Raw genomic sequence first — 19,215 nt, 5'->3', positions numbered from 1 at the left:
CATGTGGCTACCGCGGTGAGTGCGGGCCGGCAGACGGGGCAGTGAAACCCGGGGCTGCGCGGGGAAAACCGGGCGGGGGCTCCGGAGGGAGCGGGGCTCGGCGGGGAGGTTGTGGCTCTGCGAGCTCTCGGGTTCTCCCGGCCCCACAGGTGTGATGCCGCGGGCACTGAGAGCGCCGGCCTCTGGCTGAGGGGGTCCTGTCTGTCTTCGGGTGTGGGGAGCTTTGGTGCTGCCAGCAGCTTTCCTTGGACATTAAAGGGCTCGGGTCCCTCAGCCGCCCTGTGAGGGGAGTTCCAGCAGGATGCTAAGGCAGCAGTGCCGCTGGGGCTCCCCTCGGCTGGGCTCTGGCGTGTTTGGAGCCTGCGGGCTGATCCCGCTGTGGCACTGGGACCGCTCGGTGTCGGGGTGCAGAGGGGACAAAAGCCTCCATTCCCTGGGCACTGCCCGCCTCGCACCTGCTTCTGCTGGAAGCAGCTGGGTCTGATTGCTGCTGCTGTTGCTTTCCTTTTGAGCGAAGTAGGCACAAAAGTTTCTTTTCAGCCGTGTCGCCTGTTACAAAGCTTGCTATCCGGCTGGGCCTGGAGTGAAACAGCTTCATGGGCTGTGTTTATTTGTGAGGATATCTTAGGAGTGGCTTTCTGTCAAGATGTAACAACCAGAGTACTTTGTTATCTTTTGCTTTGTCCCTGCTTCTGGTGAGTGGCGAAGGGCTTCTTTCCTTTCCCGATACCTCCCTTGGAAGGGGGATGTGAGATTCTCAATCTCCTACGGGATTGTGCTGTGTTAGATTAGATGTAGATTAGGAGCCATGTTTTTTCAAAAAGGTGCTGTTATTCTTATGCAATGTGTGAGGTAACATGACGCTTTGTGGGGCTGGCAGTGTGAGCCTTGCCTCAGACTTGTACTGTGTTTGTACATCTCACAACGTGTTTCTGAAGTCCATTGTTAAGATATTAAGACAGGCCAGGACAAGGCTGGTCTCTTTGGGATTGTTGATGCTGCTACTCTGGGAGCCAGGGTATTGAAAGACTATTTTCTGCTGTCTGCTACCACAGTCTCTAAATTTCTCACACTTTTCCAGGTTAACTCATGTTACTGTGGCAGCTGGTTGAGAGATGGGCAAGGTCCTAATAGTAAATAAATAATAAGCTCCTGCCTTATCCAGTGTTTGCATAATCTGTGGAACATGAAGAAAGTAACGGATGGGAGCTATATAGATGCTTCTTAACAGTGTTGCAGATGCAGATGAAGGCTTTCTGTGTGAGTCAGGGAAAGACAAAGGCAGAAGAATCAGAAGAGTACTCTTTCTATAATTATATAAATATGAAACGTGGGGGGAAAGCATTTCAGGCCATTTTTGTGATGCAAAATGCAAGTGTTTGTGATGTTTCTTTACTGCATAGCATTGTGTGCTCTCTAGGGTGCTCCGAGCCTGCAGCAATCGTGAGCATATTCAGCATTCCTTGTCTAGTGAAAGAAGGTGTTCAGGTCAAAGTTGCTGCAAACCAACATTTTTGCTTGCTTTTTTCCTAGGCTTTTGGGCAGATCTGCTTACTGCCGTTCTTAATGAGGTAAGCGTGGGGACTTTTCTCCCACTCGTTTTCTTTTATTTCTTGTTTTAGGTTTAAGGTACTTGCATTGCACACTGCTTGTAGGTTATCTGAAGTTGTATTTATTAAAGAGAAAGCTGCATAATTTGATTGGAGAATAAGATTACTTCATAGATGTTTGCCAGATTATTTTTTAAACTACTGTAATTTGAGTTGGTCTCTCTGAGAAGAAATTAACCTTTTTCACACTCGTGCAGGTGCGTAGAAACTGTATTCGCCAGCTTTTCTTTCTGCCTTTTGTTTGTCTTTATGTCTCTTTGTCTTTGCTCTTTTGTTAAAAGGACAATCTTTTTTTCAAAGCTGGTGGCTGTGCAAATATGCTGTTCTTATCACTGATAGGGTTAAAAGAACAGTAGTAGTGGGGAAGTGAGGCCAGACATAAAGTTCAGAGGTTTTGGTAAGTTCTTTTTAATGATGTTCTCTGTTTTAGGTCAGCCTTTCTTCTTTCTCTCACATGTGTTTTTGTTCAGAAACTGATTTCAAGTATACATTGCACGAGGAGTAAGAGGACACTTGGATAAGAGGTTCAGGAACCTCTTCATATTTTTTTCGTATAGTTTGCCCGTCATTTGAAGGGTCATCTGTGCAAATCCCAGTACACTGAGAACTGTGTCACCCCTGAATTTGACTTGGGATGTGGGCTTTTTGAGCAAATGAAACCCAGGCAAGTGTCACTGCTGTTAAACTGCAGATCATTCCTGGATATCTGTCACAGGGTTTTGATCTCCCTGCTTTGTGTGGTCCAAGCTATGGATTTATGCTGCAATCCCTATTGTATTTGATTGCAAACAAACTATGTTCAAGCAGGTAATGAAAAAGTCTGAAGAGGTGCTTGTTTTAACAGGATTAGTGGTTGAATGTATGGCTTACACTACATTCTCCTTTTATTTTCCTCTCCACTTGTGTCTTGTTTTGTCTGCGAATGAGAGGTCTAATTAAAGTGAATCAAAAACTTCCACCATTTCTTTCCCAGCTCGAGTTTACAGAGGCTGGCTTTATATCAAGATGTAGGAGGCTTTGTTAAACAGGCAGAATAGATTTGATGCTGCCTTTAGGAAATATGTGAGAGAGATTAGCTTGTAACTGTTGCAACTCCCTGCTGTGAAAGCAGACTGCTAAGACAAAATGTTCTTCGGTAAAAGTTCCTTCTGAACAGTCTGAAAAATTAGTCATAGTTGAGGTTGAAAACACCAGCAGTGACTCTCTCTTATTCAGAATGAACAACTTCTCGCTCATGCGTTCCCTCGACATTCACGAAGATCCCACATTTATCCCGGAGGTTGCTGCGGGGGTTACAGAAGACAAGTCTGAAGCTGAAAGCCCTTCAGATGTTATCAAGCAGCTGACAGATGCAAGGTCAGTATGCAATGTGCAAGAGAGAAGTGGAAGAATACACGTGCTGGCACTGTTATGTTAGTGGGAAGCTGTCGTTGTCAGCAATTTAGATTGAATTCTTGTTTCCATGCCCAGCCACTTGACAAAACAAATAGTGCTGTCAGTCATCTTGCCTTTTGTAATTTACAAATCACCAGTAATTACAAGCAATGTAAAAGGGAAGAGTCTGCCTATTGGGGAGAGACCAAATTCTGCCCTTACCAGGGCTCTGGTTGCACTATTAGAGCAGGTACACTTGGTGTTTGGCTAGTCAGTAAATAGATTCCTCTAAGTGACTTTACAGGAGTGCTGTTTCTAGCCTGCAGGGAATCTCAAAGAGAACACCAGGTTTGCTTGGAGGAGAGAAGAAAAACAGGTTCTAAAGAAAATTATGCACAAGAAATTAGCTTTGTTAGTGATGAGAAATGGCCTACTGCTTATGTGCTAGAGCCATTGATTTGGTGTTGAAGCGGTTTGCTTGTGTATGTATCCTTGTGTGTGCTGCATGGTGCCTTTTCCCACTCCTGTGCTACACACCCAGATGTGCTGCTGGCTGTCTCTGGATTGAACTTTTGACAGATGTCCTGGGAGTGGATTCACAAGTATATTCTATCTAGGCTATAATGTTGTAGTGGTGAGTAGCAAATGTAAGTCTGGAATACATTTTGAAGAGTTAATGACTGCTGTATTCAGTAGGAATATGAAGAAACCAGAACATACTTATACCATTTGCAAGCGACCCCAACATCTGGGAAATGATTGGCATCTGACTCCAAGGCTTTGGAATGCTGAACACTCGCTTTATTAAAACTATATTATATTACATGACATCTATATTAAAGAGATACATACTATGCTATATCATATTTACTTCTAACTACTACTGAAAAACTTGTAACTCCAGACGGACAGTCCGCACAGCTTGGACCTGATAGGCTAATTAACATAAACAATTCTACCTGATCCAATTACCAAATTCCTTCAGGTAAACAGCCTTCCCAACACATCCCACATGTGCAACATACCAGGAGCAGCAAGCAGAGATAAGAATTGTTTTTTCTTTCTCTGAGGCTCCTTGCTGCAATTCCCAGGAAATATCCTTGGGAAGTTGTGCCTGCTTGCTCTCTATTAAGAGAGCTGCAGCTACACATACACCAGGCAAAACTGGTCCCTGTGGCATCTGTAGTGTGCCTGTTGCCTAGCTTGTGTGCAAGGAGACTGACAGAGTGTGAGCTGCAATGCAGGGCCTGGCAATCCACATGGTTTGCTGTGAGTGATGCCCAAATCTGCATTGGGTGGTGATGCTGAAGTCTACAGGTCTGAACAAACCTGGCTGTAGTAGCTCACAGTTGCACATTTTAATCCTTTCTTTTGCAGGTCTGATTCTGCTAGGAATGGGTTTAGCTTCAAAGGGATCAAAGACTATCTGGAATGCTACCGGTAGGTGAAATTATGGTCTGGAAACAACCTGTCCCGCATGTTCCTCTGCTGTGGGCTGCCACTGTTCCACAGGCTCTCAGGCATCTCTTTGTTAGCGTTGTCCTTGAGGTGTCATTGTTTATCAGCACTTCCTGATGTTCTTTCCCTTTAGTAGAATAACAAAGGAAAGTCAGGTGGGAGAGCTAGCGCAACTTTACAAGCCCTGCCAGGATATTTAAATGCCATTTTCTTTGGCTTATTGTCAGTCTTGTCTGAGAGAGATTTCTACGTATCTTGTTTTCTCAAACATGAGTGAGAAGTAGATGAAGGTTGATCTGGATTATGCCAGTTGTGCATACTGTGAGTCTCTGATGAATCCCTTGGTTCTCCAGTTCCTTGTGCTTCTCTGAGCATGACGCCTGCTTTCACCCAGTAAACATGTCCAGTTTGGAAAGAGCTGAAAACACCAGCTCACTCCGGGGTTCCATGAACTGTTGGCTGCCTGGTAATCCTGGTTGCCTCTGGGACATGTGCCAAAAGTGGAGCCCTTGGAAAAATATTATTGCACCCCTAGAACTTGTTCCTCAAGGGCTACCTCTGCCTGCAGGCTATGGCATTGGAGCAGAGGGCTGACACTGCAGTCTGGTGTTACAGGTGCATCTTGGCCACAAGGCTTTTGTGTCAGCCAGAGATTGTGTTACACCACAAACACTCTGCCTTTGCCGGGAGGGAGGGAAGGTTTATTAAAGGTGGGTTAAGAAAGTACTGTTGGCAGCCCCTTGTCTGTAATGAGAAGCCTGCATAAAGGGGTCTGACCTCTTGGTCTTAGCTCAACATACTGGGAGTTTCACAGCTTCCAAGCTTTTAGGAGCTTGAGGACTCTCAGTATAGCTGTCAGCTGTTTCTCCCTGTTTATCTGTCTGGTGGTTCAGGAACATTTGGGTGACTCTCCTAGCTTTTGCCTCTCCTCTAAGGAGCATTCTGTGTAGGCAAATTCTCCCCTTAAGGAAAAGAATTTCCTGGCTTGATGGTGTCAACAGTGTTCAGATTGTCACCACACAGAGATTCTTACGCGATTCTTGCTTAAAGCTGTGACGACTGCCATCTTGCTGCATGGGAGACAAACCCTGTGAGGGAAAGTCTTGTAACAAACTTCCAACTTCTCCTGTCCTGTAGGAGTGGGAAGCTGACACCAACCCAGGTAGCCAAGAACATCATTGCCATGTTGGAGGACTGTGACAAATCCACGCCACCACTCAGAGCCATAGTGCAATGGGACCAGGAGCAAATAATGCTGGTAATGTCTGCCTCTGGTAGGAAAGGGGCCTCTGCCACCCCATGCATCCATTAGAAGGGCCAATATGCACAGAAAAATAAGTACATTTTTCCTTACTCTCTGTGTAGAGGACTACAAACAGGTTTGCTTTCCTTCCTGTGAAGAGAGGTAGCATTAAATCAATCTGTTTCATGCTGGATGACTGTTTCTAATAGGATTTCTGTGCTTATGTGGCATCCATTAGTGTAGATGGTTCCAAGTTGTAGTTTCCCACCAGCATATGGTGGAAGAAGGAAACTTTGATAGACTGGCCAAGAAAGCCAGTTTTATATCCATTCCAATACTGGTGATGACCTTCAGCTCAGCTAAATATATATATAGCATATGCTTTATGCTTTTCCTTTTTCTCTGTGCAGATGGCTGAGGCCTCCACTACTCGTTACAGGAATAAGTGTACCCTGTCTTGTCTGGATGGCATCCCAGTGTGCCTGAAAGAAGAGTTCAAAGTGGTGAGTTTCCTTGTCTAGCTGCCAGTTTCTGCTGCAGGTGGTTAACCTGGGCAACTCACTGTGACAAGGTTCTGAGACCAAGTTCTCAGCAGAAGCCTGAGAATATGTCTGTAATGAGGGGTTGTATGTGGGTTTGTAGTGAGTAGGATTAACAAGTTTTGCAAGGTGAAGAGAGATCTTGCATACAGCAGACGTGCTCCATATCTTGTACTGATCTTTTTAATCCATGGGGAGTAGAGGGTGGGTGTGGGAAACAGTCTTATGATAAAATGAGAATGTATAAAAGCATCTGTACAGTGGGTGTAACTGTCTGTATTTCTCAGGCACTGATTCTGCTCCACTGGCAAAACATCCCTCTCTCCTTAAAATATATGTGCCAGAAATACACAAGTTCCTTTGAAAATTCCTACTGACAAAGATTTTTACCTGTAGCCTAACAACAGCTAACAGTAAATGCTTGTGGCAGTGCCATCAGGCTGTTGTAGGCCCTGCAGAGACCTACCCCTGTGGTGGGAGTCCTGTTTATGTACAGATTCTTCTGTTGCTTCCTCAAAGTAGAGTACTTAGCATATCCTGAAAATAGCCCATCTGTTATTTTGGCATTTAGCTAATCTTGATGCCAGGCTTCAGAGCATGCAGATCTGAAATGTTGTGGCTCTGTCCGTAGACAGATGGAACACAGAGCTGTGTGCCATGGGGCCAAGGTGATCTTCAGCCTCTGGGCATGGCAACTGCATTGCTGCAAGGAGGCAGCCTTTGATCATCCACGTGTTTCTGCTCTTCTGTATCATGATGTGAAAAGGACTTCTCTGCATGGGAGAAGGACCAAATATTGAAGGGTCAAGTCCTGACAGGCACCAACACAGGACAAGTTGAAGAGTGCTGCTCCCTAGCCCTTGCTTACCTCCTTGTCCTAATGTCTGGGATCTGTTGTGATGTTGAAGTGTGCCATGTGCTCTTTTGCTAGGGCTTTAGAATGAATAATTAGATGTCTTCTTTGCTAAGGTACCTTACCATCACCGAGTGGGAACAGTGTATCTTGGGACACAGCCAGAAACAGAAGATGCTACAGTGGCCAGGAAGCTGCGAGAGGCTGGGGCTATCATTATTGGGGTCTCAAACATGCATGAACTAGGGACTGGAACATCTGGATGCAACCCTAATAGGTAAAAATCCCTTTCTTCTCTCTTCTCCCATTCTAGAAATACCTATGACTGTCCAGAACTCACAGGGAAGGCTACAAAAATAAGGGGAAGCCTGACCAAACCCTGGGGGTATCAAAACCCAGTACTGTACATTTGAGGGTTAGAGTAGCTGTGGAAACCTGAAGGCTCCTGAAACCAAAGGAAGGAGAGGCTCCAGGTGTTGTCTGCTGAGTAAGGAACTTGGTTTGTCAGGCCTCACAAGCCTGGAGATGTGAATGTTTATAGTATGAGTGGTACACAAAAGCTGTGACAGAAAGCAAATAAATAGTCATGTAATGCTCAGCCTCAGTGATTGCTGAAGGCCTAGAACATTGAGAAAAAGGTACAGTCATCTCAGGAGAACATAGTGGCTTTACTTCCTAGCTAAAACAGGTTCACTGAATTTGCTTTACTATGGCGAATTCTCCAGCTATAGCCCAGCTGAGAACTCAGCTCCAGAGCAGTGGTGCTCACAGCCTCATGAGCCTTGTGTAGAGGCACACTTGGTGCATGTGCAGCTGGGTGGAACAAGGGCTCCCCCTGGGCTGCAGCAGCGTGCCAGCATTTCCAGCATTTCCTCACCGTGGGAGGGCAGCTGGATACCCAGCGGCTTGGCAGGGCTCTGCTGGCTGGGGCTGTGGTCAGGCTGGAGACGTGGGGAGCTGCTGCTCGGGAATAAAGGGCAGAACTGACTTGCTTGTCCATAAGGATTGCTGGCCACCAACTGAGTTCCACCTTTTGGAATTGCATCATGCACTGTGGCAGGCAGTAATGGCACGGTGCCATTGCCAACAGAAGAGTTGAAGTAGCATCTTTTCTCTTGCTTTGGGCCTCTTTTGGGTGGGCTGCTTATGCTCACAGGGGATTGGACTCTAAGGCAGAAGTCTTTTATGCATCCTGTTTTCTAGGGACAGGCACTTTCTGAGATTAAATGGCATCTCTTTACCAAGAGATCAGAATCCCTGAGCTGTGTTTCTGGATCTTTTCCTGCCCTATAGTGCACACAGTCCTCCTAAGAAAAGGTTAAACAGTCTTTGTCTGCTTCAGGTACCACAAGATCCCTAGGAATCCCTACAATCCTAACCACTTCACAGGTGGGAGCTCCAGCGGGTCAGCAGCAGCTGTAGCAGCAGGTAGGTGGTCCTAAATGGAGTTGGTGGGGGGCAGGTCCTGAGCCAGAGTACCTCAGGCATTTAGTTTTTATGGGGGGTTTGGGTTTAGCAGCTGGAGGGAACTTGTAGCTAAACAGAGAGCTCTGTGTGTTGTCTTGGATACAGCTGCTGGTAGAATGGACAGGGCAACATGTTGTGTCTCTGATCACAGGCCAATGTGTGGGTTTTTTGTAGGTCTCTGCCCCGTGGCTATTGGCACAGATGGAGGAGGCTCTGTGAGGATTCCTGCTTCGTTCTGTGGTGTGGTGGGACTGAAAGGTAGAGCCCTTTAATCATGGAGGGGTGTGTGTTTGTCTTGTTTGCTGTTCCAGATAGAATGCCACAAACAAGTCAGACACTTACTAATTCCTGTGGAGTAAAATTTGACCCGAGAAACTCTGAAATATAACACCCTGAGAGTCATGAGGTTTAGCGCGGCAGCATGGAAGTATTCTCTACTCTCTGTTGAGCACATGTTTAAAAAACCCAACTTACTTACGTCAAATGCTAAACAAAATATGCATTCTGCTTTTCCTTTCTACCCTTTCCTTTCTGCCTTTCATCTGAGACCAGATACTCAGCCATTACTCTCTTTCTGTCCTTCACATGTGGTCAACTTGACGAATCTTGATTCATCTGAGGAAGATGATGATGATAACAAAATGCAAGTGGTCAGAAAGGTGATATGAGTACTTGCAGAATACAGCTGGTGTTAGGCATGAAGTCTCACCAGTGAAGTGGGTGAGACCTCCCATGGGGTGCTGTCTCCTGCTGTTGATAATCCTGCTCCTGCCTCCCCATCCTCCACACCACAAATGCTGCTTCTGCATATTTAAATACAACTATTCCAAAATGTCCCTGCACATACTTCCCCTCAACTAAATAGTTTCTATGGGGGGAAACCAGTTTCACTACTCACATGTTTCACTGATGAGACAGATTGGGGTCAGCAGAGCAGGGTACTGAAGGATGAGAGACTGGGCTCTGAAACAGCAGACATAAAAGTGACTGGCAGGGGTTTGCTGTTTACCCTGGGTGCACCAGAGCCATGTAGGTGGCTCTTGCCAGTGACTGCTGATAGCCAGCTAAGTCCCATTTCTTGTTCTCCAGGTACATTTGGGCGCATCAGTTGTCATGGCAGCTTGCCACTCTCCTACTCCACAGTCAGCGTAGGTAAGAGGACTTGTGCTCCACTTCAGGGACCTTGTTGTGTGCTGCTCTCTCTCACAGGAGAGGCAATCTCTACCTAGAAAAGATGTGGGCAGGAAGGTACTATTTACCTCTTGTCACTTTTTTATAACTGGTCTCTTTCACAGGCCCTATCTGTACATCAGTGGCAGATGCAGCCATTGTTTACAGTATCCTTGCTGAGCCAGATCTGCTCTATCCATATGGTAGGTGAGCCCTCTCCCTCCCTGACCCCAGATGCTCTCCCTTCCTAGAGGCATCTTGGAATAAAAGGATGAACTCTTCTTTGTTCCCTGCAGGACTAAAACAGCCCAAAGCAACCCTGTCTGATATGTGTGCTCCTGACCTGAAAGGCTTAAAACTGGGAGTGGACTGGACATTTTTTAAGGTGCCTGGTTTATTTCTTGTCTTTCTGCTGCTTTGCAAAATAAGATTTTAAAGGAGCCCAGTGCATTCATTGCTCTCTTGCCTGTCATAATTAAAGCTTCTTATATTTAGTCCTGTAATTGGAAGATAATACAGCCTGTGTGAAAACATCAGCATGGAGATATTTTTTTCTAAGGCAGTGTTTTGAATAAGAGTCTGTTGGAGGCATGAGGAAAGATCATGACTGCTGCTGATTCTATTGGAAATAATGCTTCTGAACTGATAACAAAAGGTAGTTAGTTTAAAATCAAATGAGGAAAAGGAGTGTATCCACTCGGTGACAGTGCTGTAGCTGCTGATTGTTATGTTGTTATTCCAATGTAGAAATGGGGCTTGCAAGCTAGTGCTGCTTGAAAATTGTAATACAGCCCCACAAATGTATTCAGGATTTCTTCCTGAAGGTACAAAAGAGACTCTTACTGGCTCTGGCACAGTGCAGATGAGGAATATTCTCTGCTCTGAAAAGGTGACCTTTCATTTTTATTAGGGGTGTGACCTGCAAGCTGTTCTCTTGTAGCATGTGACCTAAGTCCTGTAGGACTGTGTTTCACTGCTGTTAGGGACAGGAACAAGGAAAGCACCATGAGGACTGAAGTCCTGGTGAGTGTGCTCACCAAGATGAGCAGTTACTAAAGTTCTTTCCTCTTATTCTTTAGGCATGTGATGCTGAAGTCCTGTCTGCCTGTGAGAAAGGTAAAGAGGGAAAGTCTCTAAGTCTCTTATTGTGCCAGATATTATGGTGTCACTTTGTGCTCCTCTTGTGTATGCATTAAATAGCTCTTGCCTGAAGTCCTTAAAGTCAGTTGCTTAAAGGAGTCTGCTGGATGAACAGCAGTAACTTTGTATTGGGGAAGCCCCCCTGACTGCTGAGGGTTAAAAAGCTCAGCAGTTGTAGGCTTGTCAGATTACAATAGAAGAATGCAGTCCAGTGTGCTCAGCCTCTGTGTGTATAAAGACAGATCTGTGCTTGGTAATACTTACTCTGCAAGCTTTAATGGTAAAAGACTTTTAAGGGAAGGCCTTGTTTCACAACACAGTGCTCTGTAGTAATAGAGTACTGGGTCTTTGTGATATATCCAGTCCTCTGGTATTTCCTTGAAATTTGCCAAGTGGTGCCTCTAGGGTGCCTTTGTCAGAGTTTAGACTAAGCAAAATTGACCCTGGTGAGTACTTGGGGGTGGAGGAGAAAGCCTCTACAATGCCTCTACAATACTCTACAATGGAGCTGAGTATTCAGGCTTTGCCTGGATTTTCTTCACCCTCCTTTTTTCCACAAACACAGTCCTACATTTATAGAGTTTTCTTAGGAGAGATGGATCCATAAGCAAGCTTGGGTATTTATGAAGAAGCTGGGGTCACAGAAAGGAGAGGATTCTTTTCAGACTGCAAAAGATTCACTTTTCCCAAAGTCTTGGTGTTCAGCCTTGTTAAAGTGCATCGAGATTTAGTGGCTCTGTATTGTTTACCTGGTCTCCTGAGTATTCCCTGGTTCCTTTACCATTATGGTTCAGAAGAGGCTTTGAATGGGATCTCTTGATGCTAAATAATCACTTCATGCTGACAGAACACTGGTTATGTGAAGTGCCCAGGGAAACATTGCCAGTCCTTCTACTCTTTGGCTTAACTGGGAGGCTAGAGGGGTGCTAGAGGTGAATTTGCCTGAAATAGAGCAGGTAAGGTAGGAACCTGTCTGCAGCCCCTGCCCTGTTGGATACTGAGATGTAGTTAGGTTGAAAGCATTTCCCTGCAGGAAGCAGCTGCAGCTGTGCATGCCACACAGTGCACTGAAGATGCTTGCCCTGCAATGGCATATGGGGTTTCTCACTCTACAGGGGTTGGGGATTTGCAACCTTTCTTTGAAGTCTGGAGAACTCAGGGATGCTGTCTGTGCTTTACCTGTCCTGTACACAGCGGTGAAGCACCTGCAGAGTTTGGGAGCCAGTGTGGTTGAAGTCTCTCTTCCAGAGATGGAGGAAGCCCGAGTGGCACATGTGATCTGCATTCTCAGTGAGATGAGGGACTTCCTGCAACCTGACTTCAATAAACACTTCCATGAAATGGTAAGTAGCAGCAGCTTGGAGCAGTGTCAGTAGTTATTCTGGCTGATACAGATCAAGTGTCATGTCAGTGAGAAACCTGAGGTGCTCCTGCTTCTTCTATGACAAACTACCTGTTGGAGGGCTACTGGTATAGAAGAGCAGACCTGGAAGAGAACTCCTGGGCTGTTACAGTTCAGTTTCCTGCAAGCAGAGCCTTGATCAGTTTTTTTCTATTTCAGAATTTGGAAACTCGGGCTAGCCTGGCCTTGGCCTGCCAGTTCACAGCTCTGGATTATATTAAGGTAAGGAACATACTGGGGTGAAGGCCGAAGGGAGGCACTTAGTGAAACTGTAAAGGTGGGGTAGGGGCTTCTCTTAGCCTCCCCATACCCATGGGAAGATGTGACCTAGCTTTATCTGTCCTCTGCAGTGAAAGCATGCTGGATGGTAGGGCACCACAGAGGACATGCCATCTGTCCTGTACCCTGATTCCAAATTGTGGGAATGGTGTCTTCTTTTGCAAAGGCAGAGATGCTGATGGGCAGAGTCTGCCAATATCAAACATGAATTTTGTGAGCCAAGAGGCCCATCAGACAGTATTCTCTCTGCTTGCAGGCAAATCGACAGAGAACTCGGAGCATGAGATTTTTGCAAGAGATCTTCAGCACTGTGAACTGTATCCTTACACCAGGTATTGGCACTCTTGGCTACAGAGACAGTCCTCAACAGCTGTGTGGTGCCTTTTAAGAGCAGTCACTTCATTAACTTCCCCCCCTCAATTTTGAGAGTCTGACTTTTGTGCACTTTGCTGTGACTTGCATCCTTAAAGGATAATGCAGCCTGATTAGAGAGACCACTGTGTATTTCTAGACTTACTGCTTATATCCATGGTACTGCATCAGGTTGCCCAGACAGCATGCAGGATCTTCATCCCTGGGAATATACAAAAGCTATTTGGACATGGTCATGGGCACCCTGCACTTGCTGACCATTCCTGAGCCAGCAGGTTAGACAAGATGACTTTCTGAAGTCCCTTTCAAGTTCAGTCATTTTGTGATTCCTCCACAGCTGTTCCTTGCACTGCTCCAAGAATTTTTGAATCTGACCTCTTGACTGGGAGCAGCGATATGACCTCCACAGTCCGGTGCATGAGGTAAGGAAAATGCTACTTGCACTACAGAAACAAACGTTTGGGAACAGCTGGCAAAGAACCTCAGACTGTAAGGTGGGAGAGATTAATCATAGCTGCCTCTACCAAAAAAGGATGAATTTGCTGCTGTCGCCAGGAATACCAATGACAGCTTTTTCCCTCTAGGTTCATGCAGCTTGGTAACTTCACTGGGATTCCAGGCCTTGTGGTCCCCATTGGATATTCTACTGCTGGGCTCCCAATTAGCCTCCAGGTGAGTATTTGCTCTTTGTGAATGCTGGGGCACAAAATCCCCAGCTGGCTTTGTCCTGAAGCATCACACTCAACCTGTTTTGCACCTCTCACTTGAGAAGCAAGCAGGTACTGGAAATAAAAGCTTTAATTTGAGGGTGATCTGCCTCACTTCTAAATGGCAGAGGTATCTTTGAGAAAGATTTCTCTGTCTCCCTTTCTACCTGCATGAATACCCAGTATTTGTCACTACCCTTTCCTCTCTTATTTCTTATTTCTGTAACTTCTTTTAAATCCTTTCTGCTTGAAATAAGTCTCATGTAAAGGAAAGATCTATGTCTTGCAATTGAAAGTCACATGACTGCCTTTATCCCAAATACAGTGATGCCATACTTACTGGGGTAAAAGGAGGAAATGTCTTTTGAGGATGTTTAGGTGGGGGGAAATTGTTTCCAAGGCTTTCAAGAGCATCTGTATGATGCTACTTTTTTTCATTCATCCTTCTCCTTCTGCCTCTCATCTTCTCCCAGGTCATGGCAAAATGGTGGGATGAAGCTGTTCTTCTGAGGATTGGCCTAAAGCTGGAGCAGTTCCGTGAGCAGACCAAAAAGCCATCCATTTATTATGACATCCTGGCATGATGGAGCAACCAAGATGGGGAGCAAGTCTGGTTTTTTCCTAGTCTGACCTGACCAAGTATTAGAGTGAACTTGTTTTCAGTGATCATCAGAATAAGGCATAGTAGCAGGCCCATCTGAGGAATGAGGACAAACCACTGATCTAATCAGGCACTGAGGCTGAGCAGACAATTTCTGCTCCCTGCTTGTTGAATGGTCCAGATTATACTAGGGAGACTAACTGTGCTAGCTAGTTGGGTTTTTGCCAACAGGGGAAGCTGCAACTATCTTCTACAATTTATTCCCGTGTAGGAGTCCTGTGTATGGGTGGAAGGCAGTTGCATCTGCAGGGCTGCATGCAGGCAGTTCATACTACTGTACATGGCAAGGTAGAACCTTAGCCTTCTCATAGTACTCCCTCCTCTTCCAGGACAGAACAAAGGTACTGTTTCTGAAGGGGAAAGGCAGCAAACACTGCCTAGCACCCTTGGAATGAGGAGGATCTTAACCCACCTGCACTTAGGCAGTGTTTGTTTTGGCCCTGTACTCAGGCACTGGGTACAAAAACCCAGCAAACCATAAAGCCTGTAGCTAAGGAGGTGCTGCCAACAGTGCAAGGTCAGCCCAACGGCTGCACAGCATCTGGGTGTGCTCACTGCCCCAGAGTCCTGACTCCCTGGCATGCAAGGGAAGGAAAAGCCACACCATGAACCCTCCCTGACTCCACCCCAAAGCCCTGGTGCAGTGTTTGTCTTTCTTTTGCACATCTCCATTTCCCAAGCTAAGCCTTGAAGAGCCTCTTTTCTCCTGCTGGTTGCTTATATATAAGCCTAGTATCAAATGGAAGAAACCACTGGATAATGCTATGAAATACTGTTCAAGGGGTGCTGAGCCAGCTATTAGAAATAGGTGGAAGTTGTAGGAAATGCTACTGAGCTACTGCAAAATTGAAGCTGGATGCAAGAATGGTGTTGCACAAAGAGCAAAAGAGCATATGCAGCAAAGAGCCTGCTCTAGATAAGAAGCCAGCCTTCTCTTATCTTTAAATTACTTCCTAAAGTAATCAAGGTAGACATGGATTACTACATACAGCATGACGTGGCTGTAACCCACCATGCTGTTTTATTGAGAGACTCCAAACTGTAAATTCCCTAGGACCTTTGTCCTGCCAACAACATTAGGACCATGTGAAAGGAAAGGCTTAGGAGTAACTAAACTTAAGCATTTGTGTTCATTTTGGGGTGAATGCTCAGAGGCATCTCCTGTTGTCTACCTTATCAGGCATCCTGGGATTGTGATCGGGCTGCTGGAGCAGTTGTCCTACAGACAGAAGAGATCACTGTATTGTTATGTAGCTTGGAAGGAAAGAAGAAACAGAAAGTAGTTGCAGTTTCTCCCAAACTCAGTACTGGTTTGGGATTTCTTTTTCCCATACCACATACTCCTTAATCAGAGCTAGCACTTTACTAATGGCTGAAGTTGTCAGATGGCATCTGAATCCAAGAACATTGCATTGCTGTCCCCTACTTAATTACCTGAACTAAAACATAAACTCCCACCATCAGCTATCACCAGCATGCACAGTTAATTGTATGGCTGATAATGCTTTTTATCTTGAATGGGATACTGCCAACAACTGTTTTTTCACTGGAGTTTAGTATAGCTCAGCTTTAGGAAAAATAGTCTCAAAGCAAGGTATTTCCTATATTATTAATGATAAGTTATTAACACTACCAACATAAATTACAGTGAAACTGCAGAAATTTATTGCTTAGCAATAAGGGAGTTGGTAAGAGTTTCACAAGAATAAATTTCAGCTAGGAACATTACTGCTTGAAGGAAATAACTGAATATTTCCTAATACAATGGTATTACTCAATGAATTAAGAGATGAGTGTCTAAAATATTCAGTTATGATCCTGCTAGATTTAAAGCTATTTATTTCAAATCCCTTCCTACATGCCACACTACCCTAAAATTCTAATTTCAATATTTAGTTCATTCTGTGGGTATGGTGAGGGAGCTCAGGTTGCTAGGAGGAGAGAGGCTAAAGTAAACAGTTATTTTTTAAAAATACCTGCATCCTCTTAACAGTGGGAAGAAGAAAGAACTGAGTTTTTACTGGCTGACAGTAACACTGCTTCCTCCCTTTGCCGAAACATATCTCATCAATGCACATTTCCAGTGCAAGAATTTCCTAGTACTGAGGTCACTAAAATAAACTTTACTCATCCTGGTGAAAGGCCCCTGTGTTTCCTTTTTTCCCCTGCCTGTTTATCCAAATTCTACAGCAGACCAGTTCCTAGTTACCAGCAGTTGTGTGAGCAAAGCAAACACAGTGACCACACACACAATCCTGTTGCTTCACATAGATATATGTATGGGTATAGATATACTGTATATACACATGGAATTTTTTTTAATATATATATATATATAAAATAACACCTTGTTTATAAAGCGACATTTAATTGCCACTGGTTCCCTTCCCACCCCACAAAAATAATAGTATACAAAATATAAAATATTTTAAATATTTATAAACGTCGCAAGAAAAAAATAGAACTGTACGAAAATATTTTTTTTTTCTGAGGTTCCCTCCTGCCCTGTGGGATGAGGAAGAGAAGGGGTACACGTCTGACCGGCCTAGTGTGCCTTGAGTCCATAGTTGTTAAGTGGGTATGAGTATGCCCTGCCTAATACTATCCGGTCCCGGAGGAGCTTAAATAAGACATAATAATTGCAGAAAAGGATGAGGGCCATGGAGAGCGTGTGGTTCCACTTCTCTGAGCGCAGCAGGGAGTAAAGCTGGTAGCAGACCACGCTGCCTTCGATGAGAATCAGCAGGTTGAGCAGCCGTAAGGGACGGTGAAAGAGGAACTGCAGGGAAAGAGTAAAGAAGGAGAGATTTCTGTCATTTGCTGCTGGGTTGAAGTGAGGAGGAATATGGACATAATGCTGTCAGGGACCACTGCGGGGCAGAAGCAGTGCTTGTGCTCCAGCCACCACTAACTGCTACTTAGGGTAAACAGTAAGAAACAAGGCATGTAGACATGGCATTTTGCTTGAGAAAGGGAAGTGGGTGAAATAAACCTATTGGCCTGCTGACACACTTTCCATTTCCCTGGAAGGTGTTAACTAGAACCCTCTCAGGGGAATGCCACTGCCTGATGGGAGAGCTGTGTCACCTCGATGAGGAAGCACTGACAAGGCAGCTGTGGCTCCCATCTTGCCCAGAGGTCACTGTTAGACAGAATGGGAAAGCCCCACTGCTGCCAACATGTATTTTGCTCAACAGCACCAGCCTGTCACGAAACACTGAACTGTCTTCTGCTGCAGCTGGGTTTGAGCCTCTCCTCCCTCCCACAGTCATAAGGCACCAAGCAAGAGAAGAGATACTTGCATAAAAGCGGGCATGGGACACGTCTGAAGGCACTGCTACGTTGTAAGGCCCAACTGCTTTATACAGGCACCGGCTCCGTCGCACCAGAACTCCCTGTGGCCATATTGTGTTTTCTGACCAGCTGTGGGGAAAAAATACCAGACTGTGAACATCTGTGCTCCCAACCCCCTGAACGAGGGTTCACAGGAATGGACTGCATCTTGAAAAATACCAAAGCCTCTGCCACAAGGACATGTCTTAGCTCCCACTGGAAAAGCACAGAGGGTTGATCACAAGCCCATTCAATGGACTCTTAAGTAATAGGAACAAATGGCTCCCAGTGCTACAACCTTGTCCACTGCAGTGGAGGGAGGCACCCCCTGCCTCTGCTCAAGATGCTCTCCAGTGGCCAAGAATCTCAGCATTCCTTTCTGTGAAGGAACCAGCAGTGACTGGAGGAGCTCAGACAGCTCTCTAGAGCAGCTATTTCTGTTTTCAGTGAACGAGGCCAGTATTGTTGCATGAGGAGTGGAGACACATCCTCAGTAGATAAACGCTGCTGGTATTTGCTCATCCACTAGAAGATCTCAGCCCCTTGCTAGGCATGCCAAGCCCTGCCATCCCCACACTCACATGTGCTGTGGAGCATTGCTGTAGGAGCCGTGTTCTAGTTTCTGCCACTTGCCGAGGTGGGCGGCAGACCTGTGGAGCAGGTCACAGTACTTGGGGGGCAGCAGCTGCGTGGTGAGCATGACAAAGGCATTGATCCACACCATGATGAGGTGCTCGCAGGACCAGCGCATGTCATAGTACTGGGTGCTCTGCAAAGAGACCAGACAAGAACTTGGCACCACTGTCACAAAGCAGGAGGGGGAATGACAAGGGACATACTGCATGTGCATCCAGCAGACCCACACCACACATTACAGGCATGCGCTTTTGGACCGGTGATTTCGGAGGGTTACGGCTTAGGAGGTGCTCAAGGCTCCCTTCTCCTTGAGCTGCAGGAGAAAGGGCAGGGGATGATGCTGCAGCTGGTGCATCTCCTCCTCCAGCAGCAGGTAACAAGGCATCTTGCTTGCCACAGAACTGCTCCAGGAGCACCAATTGCACCAAGACTGCTACATGGACTGTGGAGCCCTGCCCATTTCTCTGCACGAACTGGAGCGTATTCAAGTTAGAGAAATGACAGATGAAAAAATATAACCCCCACACTGACAAGAGGTTCTTGGATTTAGTTTGCCAAGCATCCTAGTTGGCTCTAACAGGCTGACCACCAAAGCCTCTGATCCAAGCACTCAAAAGCCACGATGATGTTGGATCTGAGACGGGTAACAACAGATTCTCTTTTCTAGGAAAAACACAGCTATCCATCTGCCTAGGACAGGGGGTGGGAGAAGGGGAGTTAGTAAGTGGGGTGATGGGACTAGAGGTGCATCACATTTATGGCAATACCTATCTGCCAACCAGGAGCAGTACTAGTGCACTCCGGATGCAGCCATGCTCCGCTATCCGGGCTGCCGAAGGGGAGACAGAGAAAAGGGGAATTAACGAGGAATCTGGCCCAGCAGCAGTTCACACAACATTCAGAAGGAGACAGTGGGCAGGGGCACAGAGAGAGCCAGACAACAGCTACCTTCACAAAGCACAGTGGCAGGA

General features: G+C 45.9%; 2 protein-coding genes across 2 annotated transcripts in view; one reads left to right on the top strand and one right to left on the bottom strand.

Moving 5' to 3' along the window:
- Nucleotides 1–1,538: 1,538 nt before the first annotated feature.
- On the top strand, nt 1,539–16,416 carry LOC102035221 (fatty acid amide hydrolase-like). Its single transcript, XM_005420563.2, has 18 exons — nt 1,539–1,571; nt 2,826–2,966; nt 4,362–4,424; nt 5,580–5,700; nt 6,096–6,188; nt 7,194–7,354; nt 8,420–8,505; nt 8,719–8,802; nt 9,634–9,696; nt 9,840–9,917; nt 10,011–10,099; nt 10,794–10,830; nt 12,049–12,197; nt 12,416–12,478; nt 12,792–12,867; nt 13,245–13,329; nt 13,492–13,579; nt 14,088–16,416. The coding sequence occupies exons 1-18, from the start codon at nt 1,567–1,569 to the stop codon at nt 14,196–14,198; spliced, it is 1,593 nt and encodes a 530-aa protein (XP_005420620.1). The 5' UTR covers nt 1,539–1,566; the 3' UTR covers nt 14,199–16,416.
- A 115-nt stretch (nt 16,417–16,531) lies between these two features.
- The window catches only part of TMEM39A (transmembrane protein 39A), an 8,378-nt gene continuing 5,694 nt past the window's right edge, over nt 16,532–19,215 (bottom strand). The window contains 4 exon segments of the mRNA XM_005420562.3: nt 16,532–17,054; nt 17,578–17,698; nt 18,190–18,377; nt 19,193–19,215. The exon segment at nt 19,193–19,215 is cut by the window's right edge and continues 11 nt beyond it. Of these exon segments, the coding sequence (XP_005420619.3) occupies nt 16,821–17,054; nt 17,578–17,698; nt 18,190–18,377; nt 19,193–19,215 (566 nt within the window). The 3' untranslated portion in view covers nt 16,532–16,820.

This window comes from Geospiza fortis, unplaced genomic scaffold (assembly GCF_000277835.1).
Source record: "Geospiza fortis unplaced genomic scaffold, GeoFor_1.0 scaffold1, whole genome shotgun sequence".
Taxonomy (NCBI): domain Eukaryota; kingdom Metazoa; phylum Chordata; class Aves; order Passeriformes; family Thraupidae; genus Geospiza; species Geospiza fortis.
The sequence above is the reverse complement of the archived record's forward strand: the minus strand, read 5'-3'. Positions and strand labels throughout refer to the sequence as shown.